Source organism: Drosophila gunungcola (assembly GCF_025200985.1).
Source record: "Drosophila gunungcola strain Sukarami chromosome 2R unlocalized genomic scaffold, Dgunungcola_SK_2 000012F, whole genome shotgun sequence".
Classification (NCBI taxonomy): Eukaryota; Metazoa; Arthropoda; class Insecta; order Diptera; family Drosophilidae; genus Drosophila; species Drosophila gunungcola.
In genome coordinates, this window is record NW_026453170.1 from 2303892 (window position 1) to 2326126 (window position 22235).

Here is a 22235-nt window from a genome sequence, read left to right on the forward strand (position 1 = left end):
AATGCAGTATCTCAACTACGCTCTGCAGACATCCACGAGACTGCTGACGTACCAGGGCCCGAACCAGGATCTCTATCCTGACCAGACCGGACTAGCCTCCGCCCACGAGGAGGACATCAAGCACGCCTGCTGCAGTCGCGGCGCCCAGCTGCTCAGATTGCGCCACCGGGAGCTGGCCAAGCGACGCGCTCTCGAGGATCAGATCAACGCCAACCAGGAGGAGGAGGCAGAGGACCAGGAGCAGCAGCAGCAGCAGCAGCAGCAGCAGCAGGAGGAGGACCTGCAGGAGGAGTTGGACAGCGAGCAGGGAGCCGTCGGCGGGGAACAACTGCATCCGCAGCCAGTCCAATGAAACTTACTCTCATTTAATGTGCAACTGGCGCGCAGCAAGCTGCTCTCGTTCTTCAACCGCGACATGGCCGCCACCGACGGCCAGATCATATTGGCCGCCTCCCGCTTCGGCGATGCCACGCCCGTCTACCTGCGCGACTTCTCCAAGCAGCCGCTGCCGGCGGTGGCCAAGATCCTCAAGGGCCAGCACCAGGCCCTGGGGGTGCCCACCCTGTCGGCCCCCTCGCTGCAGAGCACCGCCCTCTTCCTGAGCGCCGGCAAGAAGTACCAGATCCTGGCCCAGCCCATCAAGATCAAGGAGGGCCGCAAGCCCACCAACGTGGGCGCCAAGGTGCTCATCCCGGAGACCTACGGCGGCTACTTCGAGCTCCTCAGCGAGGACGGCCGCTCCACTCGCTGCATCGACTCCGTGCTGGAGCTCTCGCGGCGCCGCAATGCCCGGGTCCTGGTGCGCGAAACCTTCCGCTGCCAGCAGATGAACCGCACCATCCACGCCGGCGAGCTGCTGACCACCATGAACGACAACGGGAAGTACCTGCAGTGCCGCAACATCAAGGACGAGATCATCAATCTGCCACTCGATACCAAAGCCAAGTTCTCGCCGATCGCCAGGGAGGACAGCATCAGCGGTGTGCACACCGTCAAGAATCTGCTGCTCAAGCGGATGCCAGTCATCGTGAGGTGAGTGTTGAGATCAAATTATGTAAAGCTCACTCATGTTTAAAGTCATTAGTTGCGGTTTAGGAGGGAACTTACTTTAATAATTTTTAAAGACCACTTAGTTTCTTGAATTCAAATGAAACCATTCTAAACTATATATTGCCTTTTCTTAAATAGTATGCTATTAAGTACAGAGTTTTAAGTTTAAAAAGCACAATTCATCACCACTGAACACGAATTTGAAAGCCAAAAAAATTTAAAACTTACAATGTTAGGATGAGAACTTTTATGTTTTGTTTTCAATGTTTTTGTAAAAGTATAACTTAGATTTTTCTCAGTAGTTTAATTGTTTAGTTTAGTTTAGTAGAATATTTAGTTTTTATTTTGTATTTATATATATTCTAGGGTCTATATAACCTGCAATAGAAGGGCTCTCCTTAAATATTGATCATGATTTTATGATATACTTAACCTGGAAAAGTAATTTTTGGAATTGATTTAGTTCAATGACTTTGAGGAGGAATTGCTGTATTTAATGCTACTTTAACTTAATTTTCCATTTTATTTTACGATTTTTTTCTTGCTATAACAATCATTCATTTATTATTTTTATATCGAACAAAGTCTTATAACTATATTGGACTAAATTCAGATATTGACAAGGTTCCTTTACATCCTTGTTTTAAATTTATTATTTATATGTCAATTATATATGAACTATATATTAACCACTATCTTTGATCTCCAATCCGCAGACTCGTCCACGGCAGTGCGCCCAAGGGCCTGAAGCAGCCCTTTGTGCCCGAGCTGCGACTTCTCGGCTGCGTGGAGATCGACAGGATCTTCGCCCTGCCGCTGCAGAAGGACACGGACCTGGTGCCGGTGCCGCTGAACGCCAAGATCAAGCTGCAGCGGGCCAAGAACATGGAGCAGCTGGAGCACTTCATCGAGTACTCGCGATTCCTGGACAAGGCGCAGCGGCTGCTGGCCGATGCACGCGATCGCCTGCAGATCGTCGATCTCAAGCTGAGCGAGAAGGAGAAGAAGGACTCCAAGTTCAACAGCCGCAACGGGGGCAGGCTGCCGGTGGTGATGCTGCCGTCGGCGGCCGGGATGGCCAGTGGACTGGCGGAAAGCGGGTATGTGCTGCGCAAGAGTGCCAGCTGCGACTCGTGGTCCAAGCAGCAGCAGCTGGCCCTGAGCAGCAGCGAGATCGCCGAGGAGTACAACGAGATCGATCATATATACGACTATGTGAGGGGCCTGACGCCGCTGTCGAAGGGCTTGGCCCGCTTTGAGCCCATCTGCGAGTCCCCCACGCTGCGGTCGCACCACACGGACAGCGGCAGCGGCAACTACTGCAGTCTCATCCGGGCTCCCGCTCACCAACAGGCCTCCACCTCCGGCAACAACAACTACAGCAGCCTGGAGTCCAACAAGCACAGCAGTAGCGGCGGGGGCGGGGGCGGGGGCGGTGGCCACCATCCCAGTCACCACCATCACCATCAACACCACCTGGTGAACCATTATCACCACGGCCATATTCAGGAGGACATCAAGCCGGTGCCGCCGCCCATCGAAACGATTCCGGGCAAGAAGCCGGCGGAGAAGCGCCAGCGTCCCACTCTACCAAAGCTTTACATCAAGAACGCCCACAGTGCTGGGAGCAGCAGCAACGGCAACTCCACGGGCACCACCCACAGCACCAGTCACAGTCACAGTCACAGCCACAGCCATAGTCACAGCCACGCCCACAGTAACAGTCACGGTCATGCGCAGGCGCAGCAGCAGCCGCCGACTCCCAATGGGAACACGGCCAATGCGGTGGCCAATGCGGCGGCTGCTGCGGTGGCCGCTGCCCATCACGGTTCCCACGGTTCGCACGGCTCACATCCGCATCCGCACACGCATCCGCATCCGCATCCCCATCCGCACGCCAGTGTGCACGCACATCCGCATCCCCATCACGGCAAGGTGCTGACGCCCAACAACCATCTGCCGAGCAAGGAGGCCCTGGAGCCACAGTCGCCGCTATTTCACATCAGGTGAGCCGATCAATTTAGCTTGGGAAAACCCCAAATAAGTTTGAAATGTTCAGTAGATATACTCTTATATAGATAAATCTAATCGGTCAGATATATTATTTACATTTTATTAACATCGAGGTCACAGAAAAAGATGAATGAATGCTACATTTTTTTAGAACATGGTCAGAAACTTTATTAAGGGAATTAAAGAACTGTAAATTATAATCAGAATGAAAAATGCTTCCTTTAATTCATTAAGAAAATAATAAACCTAGATTTAAACACAGAAAAAGCTACTTTTAAAAGTTTGAAAATTGTTTAATACTTAAATACATAATGTATATTGAAATGCGTAACAGATTTGTTTTTAATTAACTACAATACTTAAAAAAAAAAGCTGATAATGCTTAGTGAAAATTTCGTACTCGTTAATGTAAGAGAAAAAGCAATAAACACTATCGCCTCAAATAATTTTTTCTTTATTATATTTTAATGCATCTTACTTAATAATTAAAAGTGTGTTTAAAAGTTATATTTTGCCTATTTGTGCAATGAAAACTTAATTTTTAAAATGTTACCTTAAATTGATCAGCAGTAAAATGTTATTAAATAGTGAAGTACAGGCTCAGACATATATATAACTCCCTTGGCTTTTTATCACCCTTAGGTACAAGAGTCTCAGCAGCCTGCAGCTAACGCCGGACAATAACAACTGCTCCTCCGTGACGCCGCCGACGATCTCAGCCCACGGCAAGTCATCAGTAGCCGGCGGTGGACCGGGACCAGGAGCAACTGCGTCGGGAGCACCGGCCACGCCGGGCACTCCGCCGGATGTGGTGCTCAAGTGCGGCAGCATCCTCAACGTGCACGGCTACCTGTCCAGCCCGCATCCCCTGCCATTGCCACTGCCCCACAGCCGGAGCTCCAGCAGCAACAACCACCACAATCCGCGGGAGGGCACACTGGACTCGTCCCGCAGCGGAGGCCGGACTTCGGGCGACTCGAACAAGCTGCCCGAGAAGAAGACGCGCCGCCTGTCCCGGCCCAGAAGTCTGTCCAACCTGGTCTGGGATCTGCGTCCGTCCAAGGAGAAGTCGAAGAAGAAGCTCTACATCCATCACTTCGATCAGCGGCAGCAGGCGACGCTGTATCTGTAGAATGGTGGCATGGATGTATCTCCAGGATGACGACGAGGAAGAAGCAGCACGATGATGATGATTATGATGATGTTGATGATGATGTTGATGATGATGTTGATGATGATTCGTTGCCAACTCGTTTCTAGCTGCCATCGACCCCCACAAAACAGAAACAGAAACAGAAAAAGTAAAATAAAACACAACAAAAGAAGAGCAACTACAACTTTTGGCACGCTGTGTGTGTTCCTGCAGGTGAGTTGAATAGCCATGCAAATCGTGCTGCGTTTTGATTGTTTTTTTTTTTCTTTTTTTTTTTTGCGCTTATTAAATTCGTGCAACAAACTAAACAAACATTTCAAACGGCCAACTAATGGTTCTTCCCCCTCCACGTTGCAGCTTTCACCATTTAGCCTGCAGCAGCAATTTTAATTAACATTGAATTGTGCCTTTCCCTGCTACGCCCAGAATTATGCTTTAAAACCAGATTCCAATGAAGTATTTGATGAGAATATTTCGACCGGATGGAACCCCCGAAAACGAAAGGCTGCCAGCACACACAGAATCACACAATCACACAATCCCCCACATACACAATGCAACACACACGTACACCACACATCAAGTCTATAAAATTGTGATTTTAATTTTATGTTTAATTTAATAATTATTGCGAACCATTTTCAAATTAGACGAAAGCCATTTACGCTATTCAGAAAAATTCACAAAACAAACTCTAATATCGACAAAAATTAGTTGTCTACAAACGAGATTCTTATATATTTAAAGCGTACTGTTTTTAACAGGATAGCGAAAAGGCGAATGTAACTAATAGTAAGTCAATATTATCAAGCAACCATATATCAATCATTTAGAGAATGTTATGCAACACTTACAGCTAGCTAAAATGAATTTATAAATTAATGCAATGAATTTCCTCCTCATAATTTAAATGTTGTGCAAACTGTTGATTGAATGCAATTAAACCATAATCGAACAACTCTTGTTTAGTAATTAGTTTGCTCGGAGCCAGATACTTCCCACAACGCCCCTCGAAACCCCCGAATACCCACTTTCCCATAATCTGCTCGCGATCGCAATCGCATTGTCTTAGTCGTTTAGTCTGTACATTTTAGTTGTATTATCCAGCTTATATGGCCTATAAATAGGGAGTATATATACACACATATATGTAAAACTAAAATATAACTTGTATTTGTGTCTAAATAAATGTCTCAGAAAAATAAATGTATATGCAAAACAATCTCGAGCGTTGAAAGTTGTCTTGATTCCAAAGTGTGGGCGGCTAAACTATCCAATGAAAGCTTAACGGCCTGGAAATCGACTCAATAATAACCTGATCTGACCATAAGCGATTGTCCGTAAGCAGGTGAAAAATTAGGGGGCTTCAAACGGAGGAGATGGAATTTCAATAGCTTACTTATTGTGGGTTATAATGTTTCAGCGGCTTATAAAGGTAAAAATAAGTATAATTACTTATTGTTAACTATTTAGGGAATTCAAAGGCACTTACTCAATCCCATGAAGTAATATAATTAAAAAGTTAGAAGAATTTATTTGTCAGCCTTATAAGTTATCACATAAATAAGAAATCACCCTAAAAATATATATTACACTTGTTTAATTTACTATGTGTTAATAGAGATGGATGCGTTCTAGAGTTTTGACTCATTTAGCCACTTCTGCTGCATATAAAATATATAAAGCGTAATATTCAACAATGCTTTTCCAATATAAATATAGCCACTGAGTAACAATTTACTGTATTAAACCTACATGTTAGAAGCCCAGGAAGACTGTGACTGAAATTTAGATTATTTTATTTAAGTAAAACCATTTTCTATATCCCAAGAGAGGCTCACTAGAAATTATACATTCCCGACACGGAGCACCCATAATATTCGAAGTGATCTCACATGTCTAAATACACTGCTAACTAAGCCGTAAAAGGTGCCAATAACAGCAAAAGCAACAATCCAGCTCTGACCAAAATCAATGAAAATTGCGCAGTTTTTCAAAAAACAAAAGGAAAACGCAGAGCGAAAAAAAAAATCAGTTTAAATAAATGAACGCATGCCAAATGCTTCCTGGCCGCAGACAATGAGCCGAAACACCTGCCCCATAGACACCTGTCCGCGTTTGGGCAAAGAATCGAATTAAATCTCAATTGCTGGGGGTTTTGGGTGATCAGGGGTGATCAGGAGTGAGGGAGCAATGCGGAACCGAGTGTTTATGAAGACGAAATTGCGTTAATGCTGGTAATTAGTTGCAATATCGAAAGGCTGCCACGCGAGTTCGTTGCTTTAGTCTTTCGTAATGCCGCATAAATGCGCTATGCAAATACATTGTACGTACACGGAGAAAATTATTCAATTTTCAATATTTAAAACAAAACGAATATAAATTAATTTTTCAGATCGAATCTAAGATGATTGCAAATCTAATAAACATATACTATAAATAAAATGGATTGTAAGTCCCACTTTACTGCAATGCCAAACCTTGCTTAATTGTAATGCTTAATTTGTACTGTTATAATTTGAGAAATCAGTTTCACTTTTACTATTAAAATATCTTTTTTCATTATGAATATTATTAATTGTTAGGGTCACACAAAAGTAGATTTTATTTTAGTTTTATTCGGAATATTTACATTATGATAAATAAAATTAAAACGGTTTTTCTCTGTGCAAAAACTAGAGCTGCAGCTGGGCCAGGAACTGGAGCTTTGGTGCTGGAGCTGGGGGCAACGAATTGAATAACATGAAAAATGCGCTTGCATTGCGATATCATCACGTTTATGACGTTGCCACAATTAATCAGCTGCATGCAAGCGCTAAAAGGCAGAGGAGACTCCGGGGACTCGGTGGGATTGGGGGATTGGGGGATTGGGAAGAGCCTGCAGATCAGGGAGAACCATAAACGTTTCTCTGCTCATCAAATGTGCAATTTATAACCACCACAGACGCCCACGCCGAAGATCTTTAAAGCTGCGAGTGCGGCTTGGGCTCAAGTTCTGGCTTGAATTAACCCTGCATACCCTTTCGGATATATCCGAAGAACATTTGTATTTTAGGCATTGACAGGCTTTTGACCATCTTTGTGTTTCATCAGCTTTCTAAACAAAGCAATAAGAATTGAACTTCTAATACAATTTGATTTTCTTGCTTGGATAAATATTTTCTTTTTCGAAAAATTTTAATTATTTATTTCTGAAAATAAGGAAGGTCAGGTAAGTTTTTTTTTAAAGTTAGCGGACATTTTATTAAGCTTAAAACGCAATTATTTACATTTTAAATATATTAAATATAGTAGCTAGCATAGCAGGGTAGCAAAACAGGGACATGAGCCTGAAGTAGGTTAAAGTTAAGGTGCGGGTTGGGAACCAAGAACCGAGATTGAGACTAAGTCCGGGGGACCTGCATGTTGCTTGGCCATTTGCTACAGTTATGGCACCAGGAAGACTGGACCTGCAGCTGCTCCATCCCGCCCAGCCCCACCACTCCCCTCCCTCATTCCACCCCCTCGGAAGAACTGGCGATTTGTATCGGGATGTCTGTTTAAACTGTGTGTAAATCGCCCTAAACTACGCATCAGTTTCGGTTTCAATCTCGGTCGGTTCCATCGGTTTCCCGCGGTTCTTATGCTTTTGCACTGGAAAAAAAAATGTTTCGGAAAAAAATAAAACATTTTACTATTTGTAGTATTTAATACTAAATTAGTTATTTACTTATTTTTCAAGATTTATTTTATTTTGCAGTCAGATTTATGCAGCTAATCGTTTTTGTTCAATCAAAATCAGTATTTTAATGGTTTAAGATTTATAATTCAACAAACAAAATTGCAATTTATAAATATTTTTAAACAGAACATTGGCATTGTGGAGCATTAAAAAAAACTTTAAAAAAAAATTATGATTAAAATTGAACGCATTTTATTATATAATTTTAAAATTATATAATTCATGCTAACATTTCAAAAATTGAACAAAAATTAAATAAAAAACAATGTAAATCTGGGCTTTCTACGCTCTAAAGAAGTGACTAGACAGCTGGAATACGATGGAAGAAAAATGTACATTTATTATGTTACAAAATTAGTTGATTAACCTTTTACCAAAGTTCTCCACTGGCAAAGAAACACCACTTAACTCAGTAGCCTAGTATTTTTTGTCCGTGTTATATTTATATGCAGTATTTACTTGAGGAAGTAGCTGCGTTTAGCGCTGCAGCTTTATCGCGATGGAAGCGATACGTGGCGATATAGCGGTAACAAATTGGCTTTTGCTTTGGCAATTCTGGCCCAGTTCGAAAACGCTTCCGCGACACAGGCACACAATTAAAAGTTCTCGCAGCTCAATTACCTGGCTATCGATCAGGAAAAACGGGGAGCAGTAGGTAAAGAAAAGAGGAGGAGGAGCTGAAAAATGCAAACTTCCCTTGCACTCACATAGCCAACTCGTAGATTTATAAAGACCTAGGGTCTTTGATCCATGTGATCTGCAATTACGCTTCGCTCGTCGGCTTGTTTATTTTGTTTTCTTTTTTATTTCCAGCTCGTCTGCAGCAATTGCGCAACTGCTGCAACAAATGCTGCAACTGCAACTGCAACAACTGCTGCAACTGGCTCGATAATCATTCAAATTTACAAGAAAACAATCAAAAAACAAATTCCTAGAACACAAATCGACGAAACTCATTTCATTTCAATTAAAGTTGCACGCCGCGCGCCACAGAACGAAGTTGAATCGGAAAACAAGGAGGAGGGCATGGGTATGGAACAGCTTGAGAAAAGTCCATAAAGGAAACTAGAAATGGAGCTGAAAGTTCGGTTATGGGAACGATTTTAAAATTACCTGTAAACAACAATTCTTATCGGTATCTATTTCTTGTGAAGCGTTTAGGAACATTTCGTGCAACAGTATTTTTTATGGTTCCTTCGACAAGTAGGTAGCTTTAACATAAAACAAATTAAAAAGCAAACATATAAAAATAAAAAAAATGACAATATTATATTTTCCTAATAATAAAATATATGTTATTTGAGGCGGAACGGTGCATCGTCCAAGGGACTTAAAAATTGTTTTTTTTTTGATTCTAATAAAATGAGGTTAATATCTGTAAGAATTAAAAAAAAATTTATAAAATTTTATCTTTAATCCCATAATGCCTTTGTAAAAGATTTTTATTAAACTAAATATTATTATTTGTGGTAAACCAAAATTGATAAAATAGAATAAAAAACTGCATACGAAAATCTTTAACCATTAAAAGATTAACCATTAAAACTAAAGAATTCGCGGGTTGGTATTTAGTTTTTTGAGGTTAGTTTTTATGGTATATTACTCGATCTACATTTTACTGGGTATTAAAGTATGGGAGAATCTGGCGGGAGTAGCTGCAGAAGAATCAGCAGCAGAAGAATCATCAAAAGCAGCAGCAGCAGCGCAGAGGCAGCGACGTAGAAAATCGCAAAGAAAACAAATTTAAATAAGACAAACGTCAACCAATTACCGTCAATCGCATTTCCCGCAAGAACAACAACTGGGGGCAGAGGGAGTCGCGCAAAGCTGCAAAATTGCCAAGCGGCCAATTGGGGGCGGTGGAAAAGGGACGGAGCGAGGGGTGGCGGAAGCAGAGGAACAAGGCGCGCGCATGTGCAGTTACAATTGCGAACGACGTCGTCGACTGCGACTGCGACTGCGTCACACGAAGAAAGGTCAAGAAACTGTGAGAGACCATTTGAATAGTTCTTACAGGTGTGGGAAAGGGAGGGGGGAGGGCAGAGAGAGAGTGAGCAGGAGTAAAAGGTATACACTGAGGGAAAAGCACGATCTAATTCGACAAATAACATATTTCGGTCGATTTTTCGGAGATAAGTTCATACATATGTTAGAGATATACAAAATAAAATTGTTGTGCTCTTGGTTTTTTATTTAGTTAAAGGCTAGAGCGAATGGAAGGCTTTACAATTTGTACTATTATTTCTATTTATTTTAAGTATTTTCAGAAAGTTTGCGTACTTGGAGTGTTTTTACTTTTGGCTGTGTGATAGAACTACTCTGCCTGGAAATCAAATCAAATCCAAATCAAACAAACACAAAAATGGTGGAGCGAGGCAGAGGGACTATGAAAGACAAGCCATCGAACAAATTTCCATGCTCCGCTGTAAAATTCCACGATGGAATGGAACGACAACAACGACAGCATTGACGACTCAAAGAAGTTTCCCTGCCAGCTTGGCTTTTTTTTACTTTTCTTATTTACTTTTTTTTCCTCTTCGATGGGTGAGCGCAATTATCCGTCGCGTGGTGCGTACAGTGGACCCTTGTTACACAAACAGGAACATTTTTAGTTTAAATAAGTGCACTGTTCGTGCATGGCCAGAAAAATAGGTATCTGTTCCACTATTAAAACCAAATAAAATATGTTTGACCAGTTTGCTATTATTTCTACTATCCATTGTTATTAGAAGTTTAAAAAAATGGTTTCATATTCAAAAGATTATATTCCTTTTTAATTTTATAATAAATTTTTTTTTGTTTTTTAGTTTTATTATATAAAAAAATAAATATAGCTTTAATTTTAATAAATACTAATACGAAAAAATATGAATATATTTGTAACTTGACAACAAATCATAATTTATTAAATTAATATTAAATCTAAAAGTCAACTTTTTAAATTAACTAGAGGGTTAACAAATTCTTGTTTGGTTGAAAAATTGTCATTTACGAACAATACTGAAACAATTACTGGAAATATTTTCAATATACTTCTATAGAAGTACTATATTACTATAGAAATACAAGATAAAATAATTTAAGCTTATTTACTTTTGAAAAGCAAAACGTACCAGCAATTTAAGTAGTATGCAAGCAATTTTCGTAGTACTATGAAGTTAATGCTCGCAAAAAATCAGCTATTGAAGAAGAAAAAAACTTTCCTCGCACCTAAATTGCCCAAGACAAGCTGCACGTACTGACAGCTTCGGCTGACATTGCTCTCAGGCCCCTTTCCTCCTTTGCTGCTCTTTTGGGCCCAGATCAAGTCGGCTTTGGCAGTGCATCCATCATCAGCTGCCGTCGATGATTCTCATGCGAAAAGGTCAGCTTGAGACGACTTTGGACTGCGACTTCGTCTGGGAGTCAGTTTCGGATGCAGTATTCCGACTCTGGTCTTAGAATTTCAATCATCGGGACCAGTGAAATGTGGCAGCAACATTGGAGCCACGTCGTCGATGTTGCTCCTGTGCGTCTGCAACATTGTCTCGCCGATCTTCTCCAATCGACTCCCGATCCTCTCGTTTTGCCCACTTTGTTCTCGAGTCGCTGAAATTGCAACCGATCACGTTCATTGCATGCATACAAAGCAGCAACATCTGCAGCAGCAGCCGCGCAATGGCAACAGCAACAGCAACAGCAACATCCCAGCAGCAATTGGCCAGCTCTGCCGATTTCTCATTCGATCCATTTGAAATTGTTTGATGCCAGTTTGATATGGAGGCCATGTTCGCCGCTGCTGCCTCGTTACCTTCGAAAGTACTTCAATCATATTCAGCAATTGTAGCAATTGTTGCACCCTAACGATGTCAGCCCAGGAATCCATTATTGGCCTCTTATGGGTGCCCTTAATGGGGTTTGGGTCACCCAGATCTAGGAGACCAAAAGGTGTGCGAAAACAATAAAAGGCAATAACTTATGAAAACCAATAGATAATTTGAAATCATTGTTCCGAGTCATACATTAAATATCTAAGAAAATCATGCGGAAATTCTTTAGAAATGGAAAATCGAGATGGTTACAAAAAAAAAGTATTCAACTAAAAGTTTAACAAATCATTTCCTGCTTAAGCTATCAATAGGTTAAACAACTAATTAAACATGGACTTCCAAACACATTATTTACTTGTATTATACGTTTTTCATGTATTTTCGTGCGTGTTTTAATTATCTTGTCGAGTTTTCATTTTACCGGGTATAGACCGTTCCTAAATATTTTTGGCCTGTTGATGTAGATGCCTAATGATGAAGTTGAAAATGCAAGCCACCACAAAGTGCAACTTGGTTCTTAAGATTTTTTGCTTGCTTGATTTGTTAATGCCTTTGTCGAAAATAAAGAATTTTAAGAACTTTTTCAAATATCTAAAAACGTTTTAATAAGCCTTTAAAGACTGAAATCGGGAAAACAAATAGGTGTTCACCTGCTTTATTCTATATATTCTATATTATTTTATATATTCTTCTATATATTTATATTAACTAAACCAAAATTGATATGAACAATTAAAAAAGTTTATTCAGTATATTTTTGATTTAATTAAACTTGTCAAGTGAAATTCCCTATAAAAAAAAGAACAAACAAAGGTTAATCCTTAACTTGACTGCAATAAAACAAAAATATTCATGTTTTCTTCCACAGAAATCTTAAGTGCTTTTAAAATATATGTGCTATCAGGTTTCGCAGCTTAAAATGCTGGTCCACAACAACCTAGCTCCCACTCTGCCCACATATTTGGCTAACCTTGGTTCTGGAAAAAAATAATAAAGCTCTCCCCATAACACCATGAATCAGCATGTGATGGCTTCAACAGAAACGGAAACATAAACATGCATTTCATTTCGGGGCATGTTCGAAACGAGAGCTAAATGCAGCCGAAGCGGCACGGCAGCAACACTATCGACTACCTTCACATACACAGCATAAAATCAATAATCCAACACACAGGCACATTCTGCACCGCAGCAGCAACAGCAACACTAGCAACAGCAACATCAACAGGAACAACAGCAACGGCAACGGCAACAGCAACACTAGCAACAGCAACACTAGCAACAGCAACGCACCACTGTCAACAGTCAAGTGGCAGTGCATTAAAATTGTAAACTTGAACAGCAAACAAAAGCCACAAACAGACGACGATCCACGCTGGGTTGGACCTGGCTAGAAAGGAGGAGCTGCAAGTCAGAGCTGGCTGGCATTGTGCGCATTTGGATGGCGGGTATCCGGCTTATGAGCCCTCCGCCTTTTTCCAACTCCCGACTCCTGGCAATTTCAAATTGTGCGTCACGTACACGCATAATGGGCAAAAGTAATGAAAACATATGAGCAGACACGCAGGATGGAAGGTTTGAGGTTGGACGGGGAGTGCTGGCCAGTAGGCACTTGCAATTGCAAATGCACAAAATAATAATTTCGCAATACGCGCAGTTCAATTACAACCAGCAGCAGCAGCAGCAGCAGCAGCAGCAACAACTGCAACTAGCTATCATTCTGGGCATTTATTTTACAATGCATTGCCGTAATATAATTGATATGCTCTAAGTAATTGGCGCTGACCACGCGAGCAACATTTCATGTTGCTGGTGCTGCTGGGTATTCTGGGAGTTGCTGCTCCGGCTGTTTCTGTTGCAAGTGAGAGATCAAGCAATCGATTTGTATATCGATGGGATCGATCGATCGATCGATCGCCACACTGGCGACATGGCGGACCACCCCGTCAGGAGTGGCGCCTAATTGCAGGGACAGCAGTAGCAACATCATGCCAACAGCAGCAACTACATCATTTTTAATGCCCTAACTCGCTGTTTGGTTGTTAAATTTTGTTTATAAATCAGAGAGGGAGCTTGGACTTTTTGTGGCTGCTGCTGCTGAAAGCTTTACGCTTTGATGTCGCCAACGAAAACTGCCATTTATGGGCAATTAGGCTTCGATTTGAGTCGATGTTGCTGGTGTGTTGTTGGTCCTGCGCGCGCCATTAATGCAGTGTGCAACAAATCATGGGTGCAATTAGTGCGTGTTTATGACTTTCAGCTGAGAGGGCGCCATTTCAGCGCTTAATATTTTTTCGAGCTTAGTTTGGCCAACTTTCCCGCCCCCCTTTTATCCTTTTGCGAAACGTTTAGGCCGCCGACAATTTGCATGCTGCTGCTGCTGCTGATGCTGCTGCAACATGGAGCCACCGCCACAGCAATCGATGATGGCCAGTCCATCGAGTGGCGTCAATAATGGCCTGTCGTTGGCTATAAACGCCCGCTGGCCATATTGTTTAGTCGATAGTTGTACTTGTACGGACGTAGCACTAATTGCCGCATATCGATGTGTGTGCGCGTAATGGCATAGATCATGCTAATATAATTACACGCTGGACAGCAGCAACATGGCCGGGACCCATCAAATTTGATATGAGGAGGAGATCCAGCTGGTCCATAATAATTGTTCGGAATTAAGCTTTTAAGAAAAGGATCTTTAGATTTACGATTGCCGATTGCCAACCGCCTTCAGTTTTTCTCCATGGCCTATAAATAATTTCTATATCAAAAGCCGGCTTTGATGATGGCCTAATTTGGCTGCGGGGCATTATCGGCGACTAGTGATATATCAAGTGGCTTGAGCGCAAACGAATATTGCTGCTGACGCTTCATCGCTGCCAGCCAAGAAATGCAATTTTCGGCAGCAGCAATAGCAACCACAAGGCGAAAAATCTAAAAAGTATAAAATAAAAATGGGGAATATTCGCCTATGCTTAAAATTCCAAGGCAAATTGCGGGCAAGCCGCACAATGCTGTTGCATGATGCAGGCTGTTGCTGATGCTGTTGCTGTTGCTGTTGCCGTTGCTGTGGGTACGACAAGCAACATCAACACAATTCAGCGTCATCACAAACATCAATTGACCCTTCGGTGCTTTAGGATCAAGCGTAATAATCGCCGGCATAAAAACGCTTTGCACTTTTGCGCCAGAATAATGGTTGAAAGGTTGCAAGTTGGCAGTTGCAAGTTGCTAGTTGGCGGTTCCCAGCGTATGTGCCTTGACCATGCACTTGGCTGGTAACTAATAGCTTTTCTTAACATATATACACAGTGTGATAAATAAAGTGTCGCCAATAAGTAAAACAAACATTATTGGCTTAGTTGTTTTTTATTTTATTTTTTTTTATTTTATTTTTTAACGCTATATTCATCAGAAATCGGCTCTTACAAGTTTCTTCAAATTTAAACAGATTTAAGTTCTCAATTTAAAAAATTTGTGTTTGCTTTTTTTTATTTAATATACAATTTTAAAAATTATTATTTTTGAAATTTATTACATTATTATCTAAAATTTGATACTTAACATTTTTCTCATTATAAAAAAGAGTTCCCTGAACTGAACATCTTACTAATCACGAAGAGTTATTTAAATGACTGCAGGGGTTTTTGTAAGTTTTGTTTTAAAAATATATATTTTTATAACCATGCTGCCTTGTTCCTGGAAAAGTCTGCTGTTTTTATTTAGTGAATCACATCCATAATCCACGCTAGCTGAAATTTTCCCTTGCGTGTTTTTGGATCTCTTTTTAAAGCACCCCACTTTGGGTCACTTAATTTCCTGCCCTTATTCTGGAAAAAAATTTCAAATTCAGGATGGATAGAGGAGCTTTGGAGTGGTTTTGCCTGGTTCGAGTTAGACATTCAAAATACATGACGGAGCGGATTCATTCATCAATATACATGGGACAGCACGGCGATGAGATTTAGAACTCCCGAATGGGTTTGCTGTATCCTTGATAAGGGTACGGTTGAGTTTGTAAATCTACTTTGTCTTAAATTGGAAGTGTTTCTATGAGGTAAGGCTCATTAGCATTTAAACTGTTCGAAAGTTATATACAATTTCGTATAATGAAATTTCGAATTCTTCTGTAAACATACAGTAATAGTTATTAATGTTACCCCAATTAAAAATATTTAATTTTACCTACTTTCAAACGTTTTATTATACTACATGTACAATGTACATTAATCATTATATTGATCGGAATGTTATTTAATTGCTTCCAACTAATTATTTATGAAACAAATTTACTTTTACCTAGATTGAAGGGTATTTTATATGCGAATCTCAGCATACCATATTCTTTTCGGGATTTATTTGGCGCAGCTTATTTTGCTGAATTTTTATAGCACCCGCCCATGGGGTCAATTCTGCACGCTGGCTGTCATGTGTGCCCTGGCCAAAGCCCAATCCCAAGCCCAAACCCAAACCAAAACCCAAGCCCAGACCCTGAACCCATGCCCAATCCCAAGTCCATGGACTCATATACCCATGGATCGCAACGCGAAACGAGTGCAACACGAACTGTTTAATGGACTGGGCATGCACTATGTGCAACGACCCACCAGGTTCGGCTCAGTTTCTCAAACTTGGACCCAGTCCCAGGTGGAGCCTCCATTTCATGGCCATGTGAGAAGAAGACATCTGGGTCCCAGACACTCATTTCCCGCCGAAGTGTGTGTGTAGGTTAATCAGCTTAGCCAGCGGGCTTTTCATCAAAGAGCGAGCGGCACCCACACAGGCGACAGCGTATTGGGAAGGGAAACATTAAAAAAACGCAATGATCAGCAAATGCTCATCCCAAATGTTCGATATTGGGCTTAACAAACTGAAAAATAAATATATATTTGTCGATCCTATATAAAGAATAAACAGAAATTTAATATTATTTATTTGCGACTTTGATAACTTGTGGGTTCTGTTCACAAAAACAAAACCATACATATTTGTATATTTAATATCATCATTTCATCAGTTAGTTAGTTAGTTTGAGACTTCTGTATGACACATTGTTTAGGGAACACAATTTTTTTTTAAAGTAAGATTTATTTTTGAACTGTATTTATTCTTAAAAAAATAATTTGTTTAGTTTAAACTTATATTTTTTTTTACAAAATTACCTTTGCTTCCCCTTAAAAAAGTTTAATTTCTTGAACAATTATATTTCGAGTGCAGTTTTGCAAGGGGAACAGATTAAGCATACGACGTGTTGTGCAGTTATCATCGAGATGGCAACGATTCCTAACGGAACGCCATGCGTCGTCCCATGGCGGAGGTCTGTCCCCATCCCCCGCTCCCTGGTCGTCGGTAATTTATGATTCGCAGCGCACGGCCTGCAAATGATCCATTGCCCATTGCAGTTATCCGAACGGCGGAGGAGGAGCAGCATAGGACTTTGGATCGGCACTTGTTGCATCAGCAGCGGTACACTATAACAGCTACAAGTGATTTCTTTCGCATCGCAGCCTCCAGGCGCTCCTGACAGTTACAAAGTGCGCCCACTAGTTGGCGGTCAGGTTAAAATGACCCAAGCCACAATCCAGGCACAATGCATATATGCGTTGTCGACGCCATCACCCAACCTTTGATTAATGGACTTTTCGTGTTGGCTTGGTTCTGGCCCGGCGTCATAAATAAACCCAAAACTGCAACAACAGGCAAAAGGTGGAGCACGTCGGTGCTGAGCACATTTATCATTGGTAAACTTTATTCTTTACATTTACATACAACACGTTAAAATTACTTGTCCAATTTTATTTCTTTAGATATTACAATATTAGGCTTATTCGTATGGATATCGTAATTGAAGTTTCTTGAAAATTGAAAAATAATGTTTACAAAACAGAAATCTATGTCAATTTTAAACTAATCTGGCTACTATAAGTTACGATTTTGTGTTTCCGGCGGAGCGCAGGATGGGAGAGCTAGAGAACGATCGAATGCTGACGAGCATGAGTAAGATCTATACAATTCGAGCTGGCTTGACTCGATCTACTGCTTTCGCTAATGCTGATCCTTTCGCTGTGGCTTCTGCTGGTGCTGAAGTTTCTGCTGATTGCTTAGACCGGCTGATCTCGACCTGCTGCTTGGGGCACTATAAGGACGGCGGGTCGTACTGAAAGCCTGGGTTGTTGAACTTAAAGCGCGCAATCTCGAACTGCAGTGACTCGTACTGGATGTCGGCCAGCCGCTTTAGCTGGTTCGCAATCTGTAGGGCATCGCTGCTGCTCAATGCGGCGCCAAGCGAACTGGGCTCCCGGTCTAGTTTTGTACTGTGCAGCGGCGGCACTGCCTGCATGTTGGAAATGCATCGCGGCGCATTTTTAACTGAAATGTTAGAAAAACATTCAAAAATTGTTATAACTCGAATGGGCAAAGGAGTTATTCGCTATCTAAACACATTTTTCAGGACGTAAAATCTATGAGTAAAGTTGAGATAAATAACATATTTAGTAATAATTGACCCTTATATGTTTGAAAATAAATTATGTTATGTGAAAAATCATGTCCATCTTGGAACATTTAGCACATTTGTCTGTTCGCGGTTTAAATGTAATCAAATCAAATGCAATAATAATTAAATATATCATGTTGTGTGCTTCATAACAAAAACAATAAAGAATAAAGCTTTTTGGTATAAGTTAAGGGAATTGATAATTTAAATGCTCTATTGAAAATATTTGAAGTTCTATATTGGGATATAGAAAGACAAACAGTCTAAAAACCAACCAGACAAGATTCTGTCACAAGAAAGTCAAGCCTTTCCCTTAATCGAATTGGAATAGGTACCTTCGTAGATGATTTGCTCCCTGGGCTGTGTCCGCATCCGCTTAACGGGCAGCTCGCCATTGATCAGCTTGTTGCCGGATGAGGCCGTACCCGGATTGATGACTGCGGCAGCCGGCCTACGGGATGTGACGAACTCCACGGCGTGAGGCTGCACCGTATGGTGGTCGTCCTCCACTTGCTCGAAGGATGTGTTGTCCACGACGATGGTGCGGTAGGTCCCGCCGCCTGTGTTGACCGCCGTGGTGGACGCCGTGATGCCGGCCTCGGCCAGATTCTCCTCCATCATGTCCTCGTGGTCGACATGCTCCTCCACCATCTCCTCCTCGTCCACCTCCTCGTTGATGGCCTCCTCCACGGCGGCCTGCAGTTCCTTTTGAAATGCCGCCGAAGTGCGCTGGCCCAGTTCCTCCATGTCGTCGTCGTGCTCGTCCTTTTCGGACTTCATGTTCAGCAGTGTTTCGCCGGTGGTGCTGGGCACTTTGCCGAAGAGATCCAGCGCTCGGGTCTCCACGGAGGTCATCGAGATGTCCTTCTCCGTGGACAGCAGGCTGCGTCTGTACTTGCAGCGCGTGGTGTTCTTCCAGTCGTTTAGGCGCTGTATCGGGGAAAGGGATAAGAGAGATTAGAGTAAGGGGTCATGGGGTGTCGAGTGACCTCCTCACCTTGCGCCACTCCTCCGGCGTGAGCGTAGGTCCGGAACTGCACTTGTTTAGCCGGTCGGAGAGCTCCTTCCACTTTTTGGTCAGATAGTTCAGGTCGTAATCGCGCGGCACTCGTCCGGTCGCGAAAATGGGGTCGCTCTCCATCATGTCGATGTACATCTGGTATTGCTCCGAGGAGGTGCGCTTCTTACGGCGATCCATCTTGCCGGTCATCCGCTGTCCTCGCTGAGTCCTGAAGTTATGGTTTTCTTGATAAAATCTGCCGCAAAAGCGTTAAAATGCAAATCGACGCCACAAAAAGATGCGAAGTGTTCACAAACAATTGCACGCGTTAGGGATTTTCTGGCGCATGTAAGTTGCTGGCGACGCAGGGTTGTATTCGGCATATCAGTGGTGCGCACTGCGCATGTGGCGGGAAACGCCAGACGATAGTTCTAGCTCGAAAAAAAATCGACATTAAAAATAGCTGTTTTTAATTAACTTAAAACAATATGGTAATTTCATATATTTCTGATAAACATATTTCTAAAAATTCTTTTTTGGCAAAAAAAAAAGGTTTGTCCGGCATATGACAAGCCTGGTTAGACATATGGTTACCAAGTGAATAAATTAGTTTTGTTTATTTCTCATACCAATAAAGTGAATAAAAATTGTAAGAAATTTAATTAATTTTCGGCTTAGACTTTATACAACCTGATATCCATCGTGACAAATAAAGTCACGTCTTTGATTTTTAGTTGGATAAACTTTTCTTAGGTTTTTTGATTACTCTAAAATGCCTAACTTTAAATAATAAGCAGTTATTTAAGTTACCCCATCCTTAAGTAGCCAGCAACATAAAAATTTGTTTTCGCAATGTTTATTTATATTAGTAGTTGTTTAAAAGAAAATTATGATTTAAAAAACAAACAAGAGGTATCTTGGGCAATCCCAAGTTTATATACCCTTGCAGCTTATACAAACATTAAAAATTAAACTTTTTACAGTAAACTTTTCGAGCGTTTCTTTTTTTCTGATTGGCCGTGATAAACTTTTTTTAGCAAAGTTTCATCCAGTAAGCTAAAAAACTGAGCTTGCGTAATATAATGGTTGAAATGTATTATACACTTTTTATCACAAAGATATTTTTTTATAAAAAGTACAAGGGCTTTTGGGTACCAGAAAATTAAAGAATACAACTATATTTTTAATCATTTTCCGTTAAAGCATATGTTTTTCAATTCATTATTAAAATATACAGTATCTTCAGTTTTCGTCATTAAAAGAAGTCAAGTCGATAAGTGACAATCAATCTATTTTTGGCAATCCAAAATGGATTTTGCGCAATATTTTCAACTTAAAACTATGTGCGATATAATAGATTGTCGAATAATCTGCCTATACAACTGCGCTTATAACGAGTAATATTTTTTTAATAAACATTTATAGTTCAAAATCATTACTTTTGTTTGAATCGATCGTTTCTCTGAACTAATTTAAACTATCAACCGAAGACCCTTAATTCTTCGCAGAATTAACAGGTCCCTCAATGCTTACATACTACATTGTACAAAAGATACACTGGAGCTATAATTCCGGGACATACTCAAATCCGGGGTTATTGTACTTGAAGCGGGCTATCTTGAAATGCAAAGAGGCCTCGTGAATGTCCGAAATGCGCTTCAACTGCTTCTCGATTTGTTTGCCAAAGGAGGCGACGGGGTCACTTATGGCGGACTGTACGGGTGTTGCTATATTCGTTACTAAAATAAAAAAATGTATATGATAATTGTGTAATTCCTTTACGAATCCGGAATGGAGACTACCTTGATAAAAGATCTCCCCGGGACCTTCCAGCCTTATCCTTTTACCGGTATTGTGTCCATTAATAATCGTGGGGTGAATTTCCTCCGGTGTTACAAGCTCGTGGTACTGCTCGTAATCCTCTTCGTGCTCCTCTAAAACCTGCTCCTCGTCCTCCACATTCTCCTCCTCCTCCACTTCCTGAAAACCCGCTGAAGCAGGGAGCTCTCGATATGTCGGTTCAAGGGAGAAAATTTGCAGAGCTCGGTTTTCCAGCGGAGTTATATTCTTGTCATCCGAGCTAATGCTGCGACGATATTTGGAGCGCGTACTGTTCTTCCAGTCATTTAGGCGCTGAAATTAAGGGACACGATGGTTCAGTTGCCTGGAGCTATGATCCTATGTGTGATCCTCTTAGCACCAACCTTTCGCCATTCTTCGGGCGACAATTTGGGACCATTTGTGCATTTGTTTAGCTGATCGCTCAGCTCCTTCCATTTTTTTCCGTCCAGAGTGCGACTCAATTTGTTGGCCGACATCAGCGGATTCTCCTCCATGAAGTCCAGATAGATCTCGTACTGGTAATAAGATGTGCGCTTGTTGCGGCGGTTCATTTTGCTCCACAATATAAGCCAGCAATTGAAAACAAGCCAGTTGAAACCGACGCCACAAGAATGCAATAAACGAAGAACTATCGATAACACAATCAGTGCTGTCTCACTAGTTCCTCAGGCCAAACAAAATACCAAAAACTCCATTGACTGTTTACAAATTAAAAATATCAAAACAACCAATATGACCAATATGAAATAGAAGTAACTGGAAGCTTTTTAACTGCTATTTCACTTATAATGAAATGGCTAAATATCTTTTTTGCGTTTTGTATTGGGTTGTTATTTTTTAAGTCCCTTGTGATTGGATAAATTCAAAGTTTACCTTTTGCTAAAAGTACTGAAATATGGCCTTGCACAATACACAACAAAGAATTATGACAAACATTTTGTTTACTCTACTACTCGAAAATTGATAGGGAACATAAGGTCAATAAGCATTAGGCGAACAACTCATAAATGAGAAATGTTTTTCCTTAGTTTCAAACGTTTTTGAGTTTTGGTACAAAGTCAACGAAAATTGTGGAACTTACGGACGAGTTTTCCTTCATTTCATAGTACTAACAACTTATTTTAGAAAAGATAAAGAAAATAATTTTATATATT

General features: G+C 41.2%; 3 protein-coding genes across 3 annotated transcripts; 1 reads left to right on the forward strand and 2 right to left on the reverse strand.

Annotated features, from left to right (window-relative positions):
• The first annotated feature begins 415 nt into the window (after nt 1-415).
• LOC128255808 (midnolin homolog) lies at nt 416-4375 on the forward strand. The gene is made up of 3 exons (XM_052985567.1): nt 416-1032; nt 1767-3056; nt 3706-4375. The coding sequence occupies exons 1-3, from the start codon at nt 416-418 to the stop codon at nt 4193-4195; spliced, it is 2397 nt and encodes a 798-aa protein (XP_052841527.1). The 3' UTR covers nt 4196-4375.
• A 13095-nt stretch (nt 4376-17470) lies between these two features.
• LOC128255810 (uncharacterized) lies at nt 17471-19595 on the reverse strand. The gene is made up of 3 exons (XM_052985569.1): nt 19237-19595; nt 18575-19169; nt 17471-18112 (listed from the first exon to the last, which is right to left on the reverse strand). Exons 1-3 carry the CDS (start codon nt 19447-19449, stop codon nt 17880-17882), a joined length of 1041 nt encoding a protein of 346 aa, XP_052841529.1. The 5' UTR covers nt 19450-19595; the 3' UTR covers nt 17471-17879.
• A 771-nt stretch (nt 19596-20366) lies between these two features.
• On the reverse strand, nt 20367-21717 carry LOC128255812 (uncharacterized). The gene is made up of 3 exons (XM_052985572.1): nt 21444-21717; nt 21042-21372; nt 20367-20978 (listed from the first exon to the last, which is right to left on the reverse strand). The coding sequence occupies exons 1-3, from the start codon at nt 21630-21632 to the stop codon at nt 20803-20805; spliced, it is 696 nt and encodes a 231-aa protein (XP_052841532.1). The 5' UTR covers nt 21633-21717; the 3' UTR covers nt 20367-20802.
• Between the last annotated feature and the right edge of the window lie 518 nt (nt 21718-22235).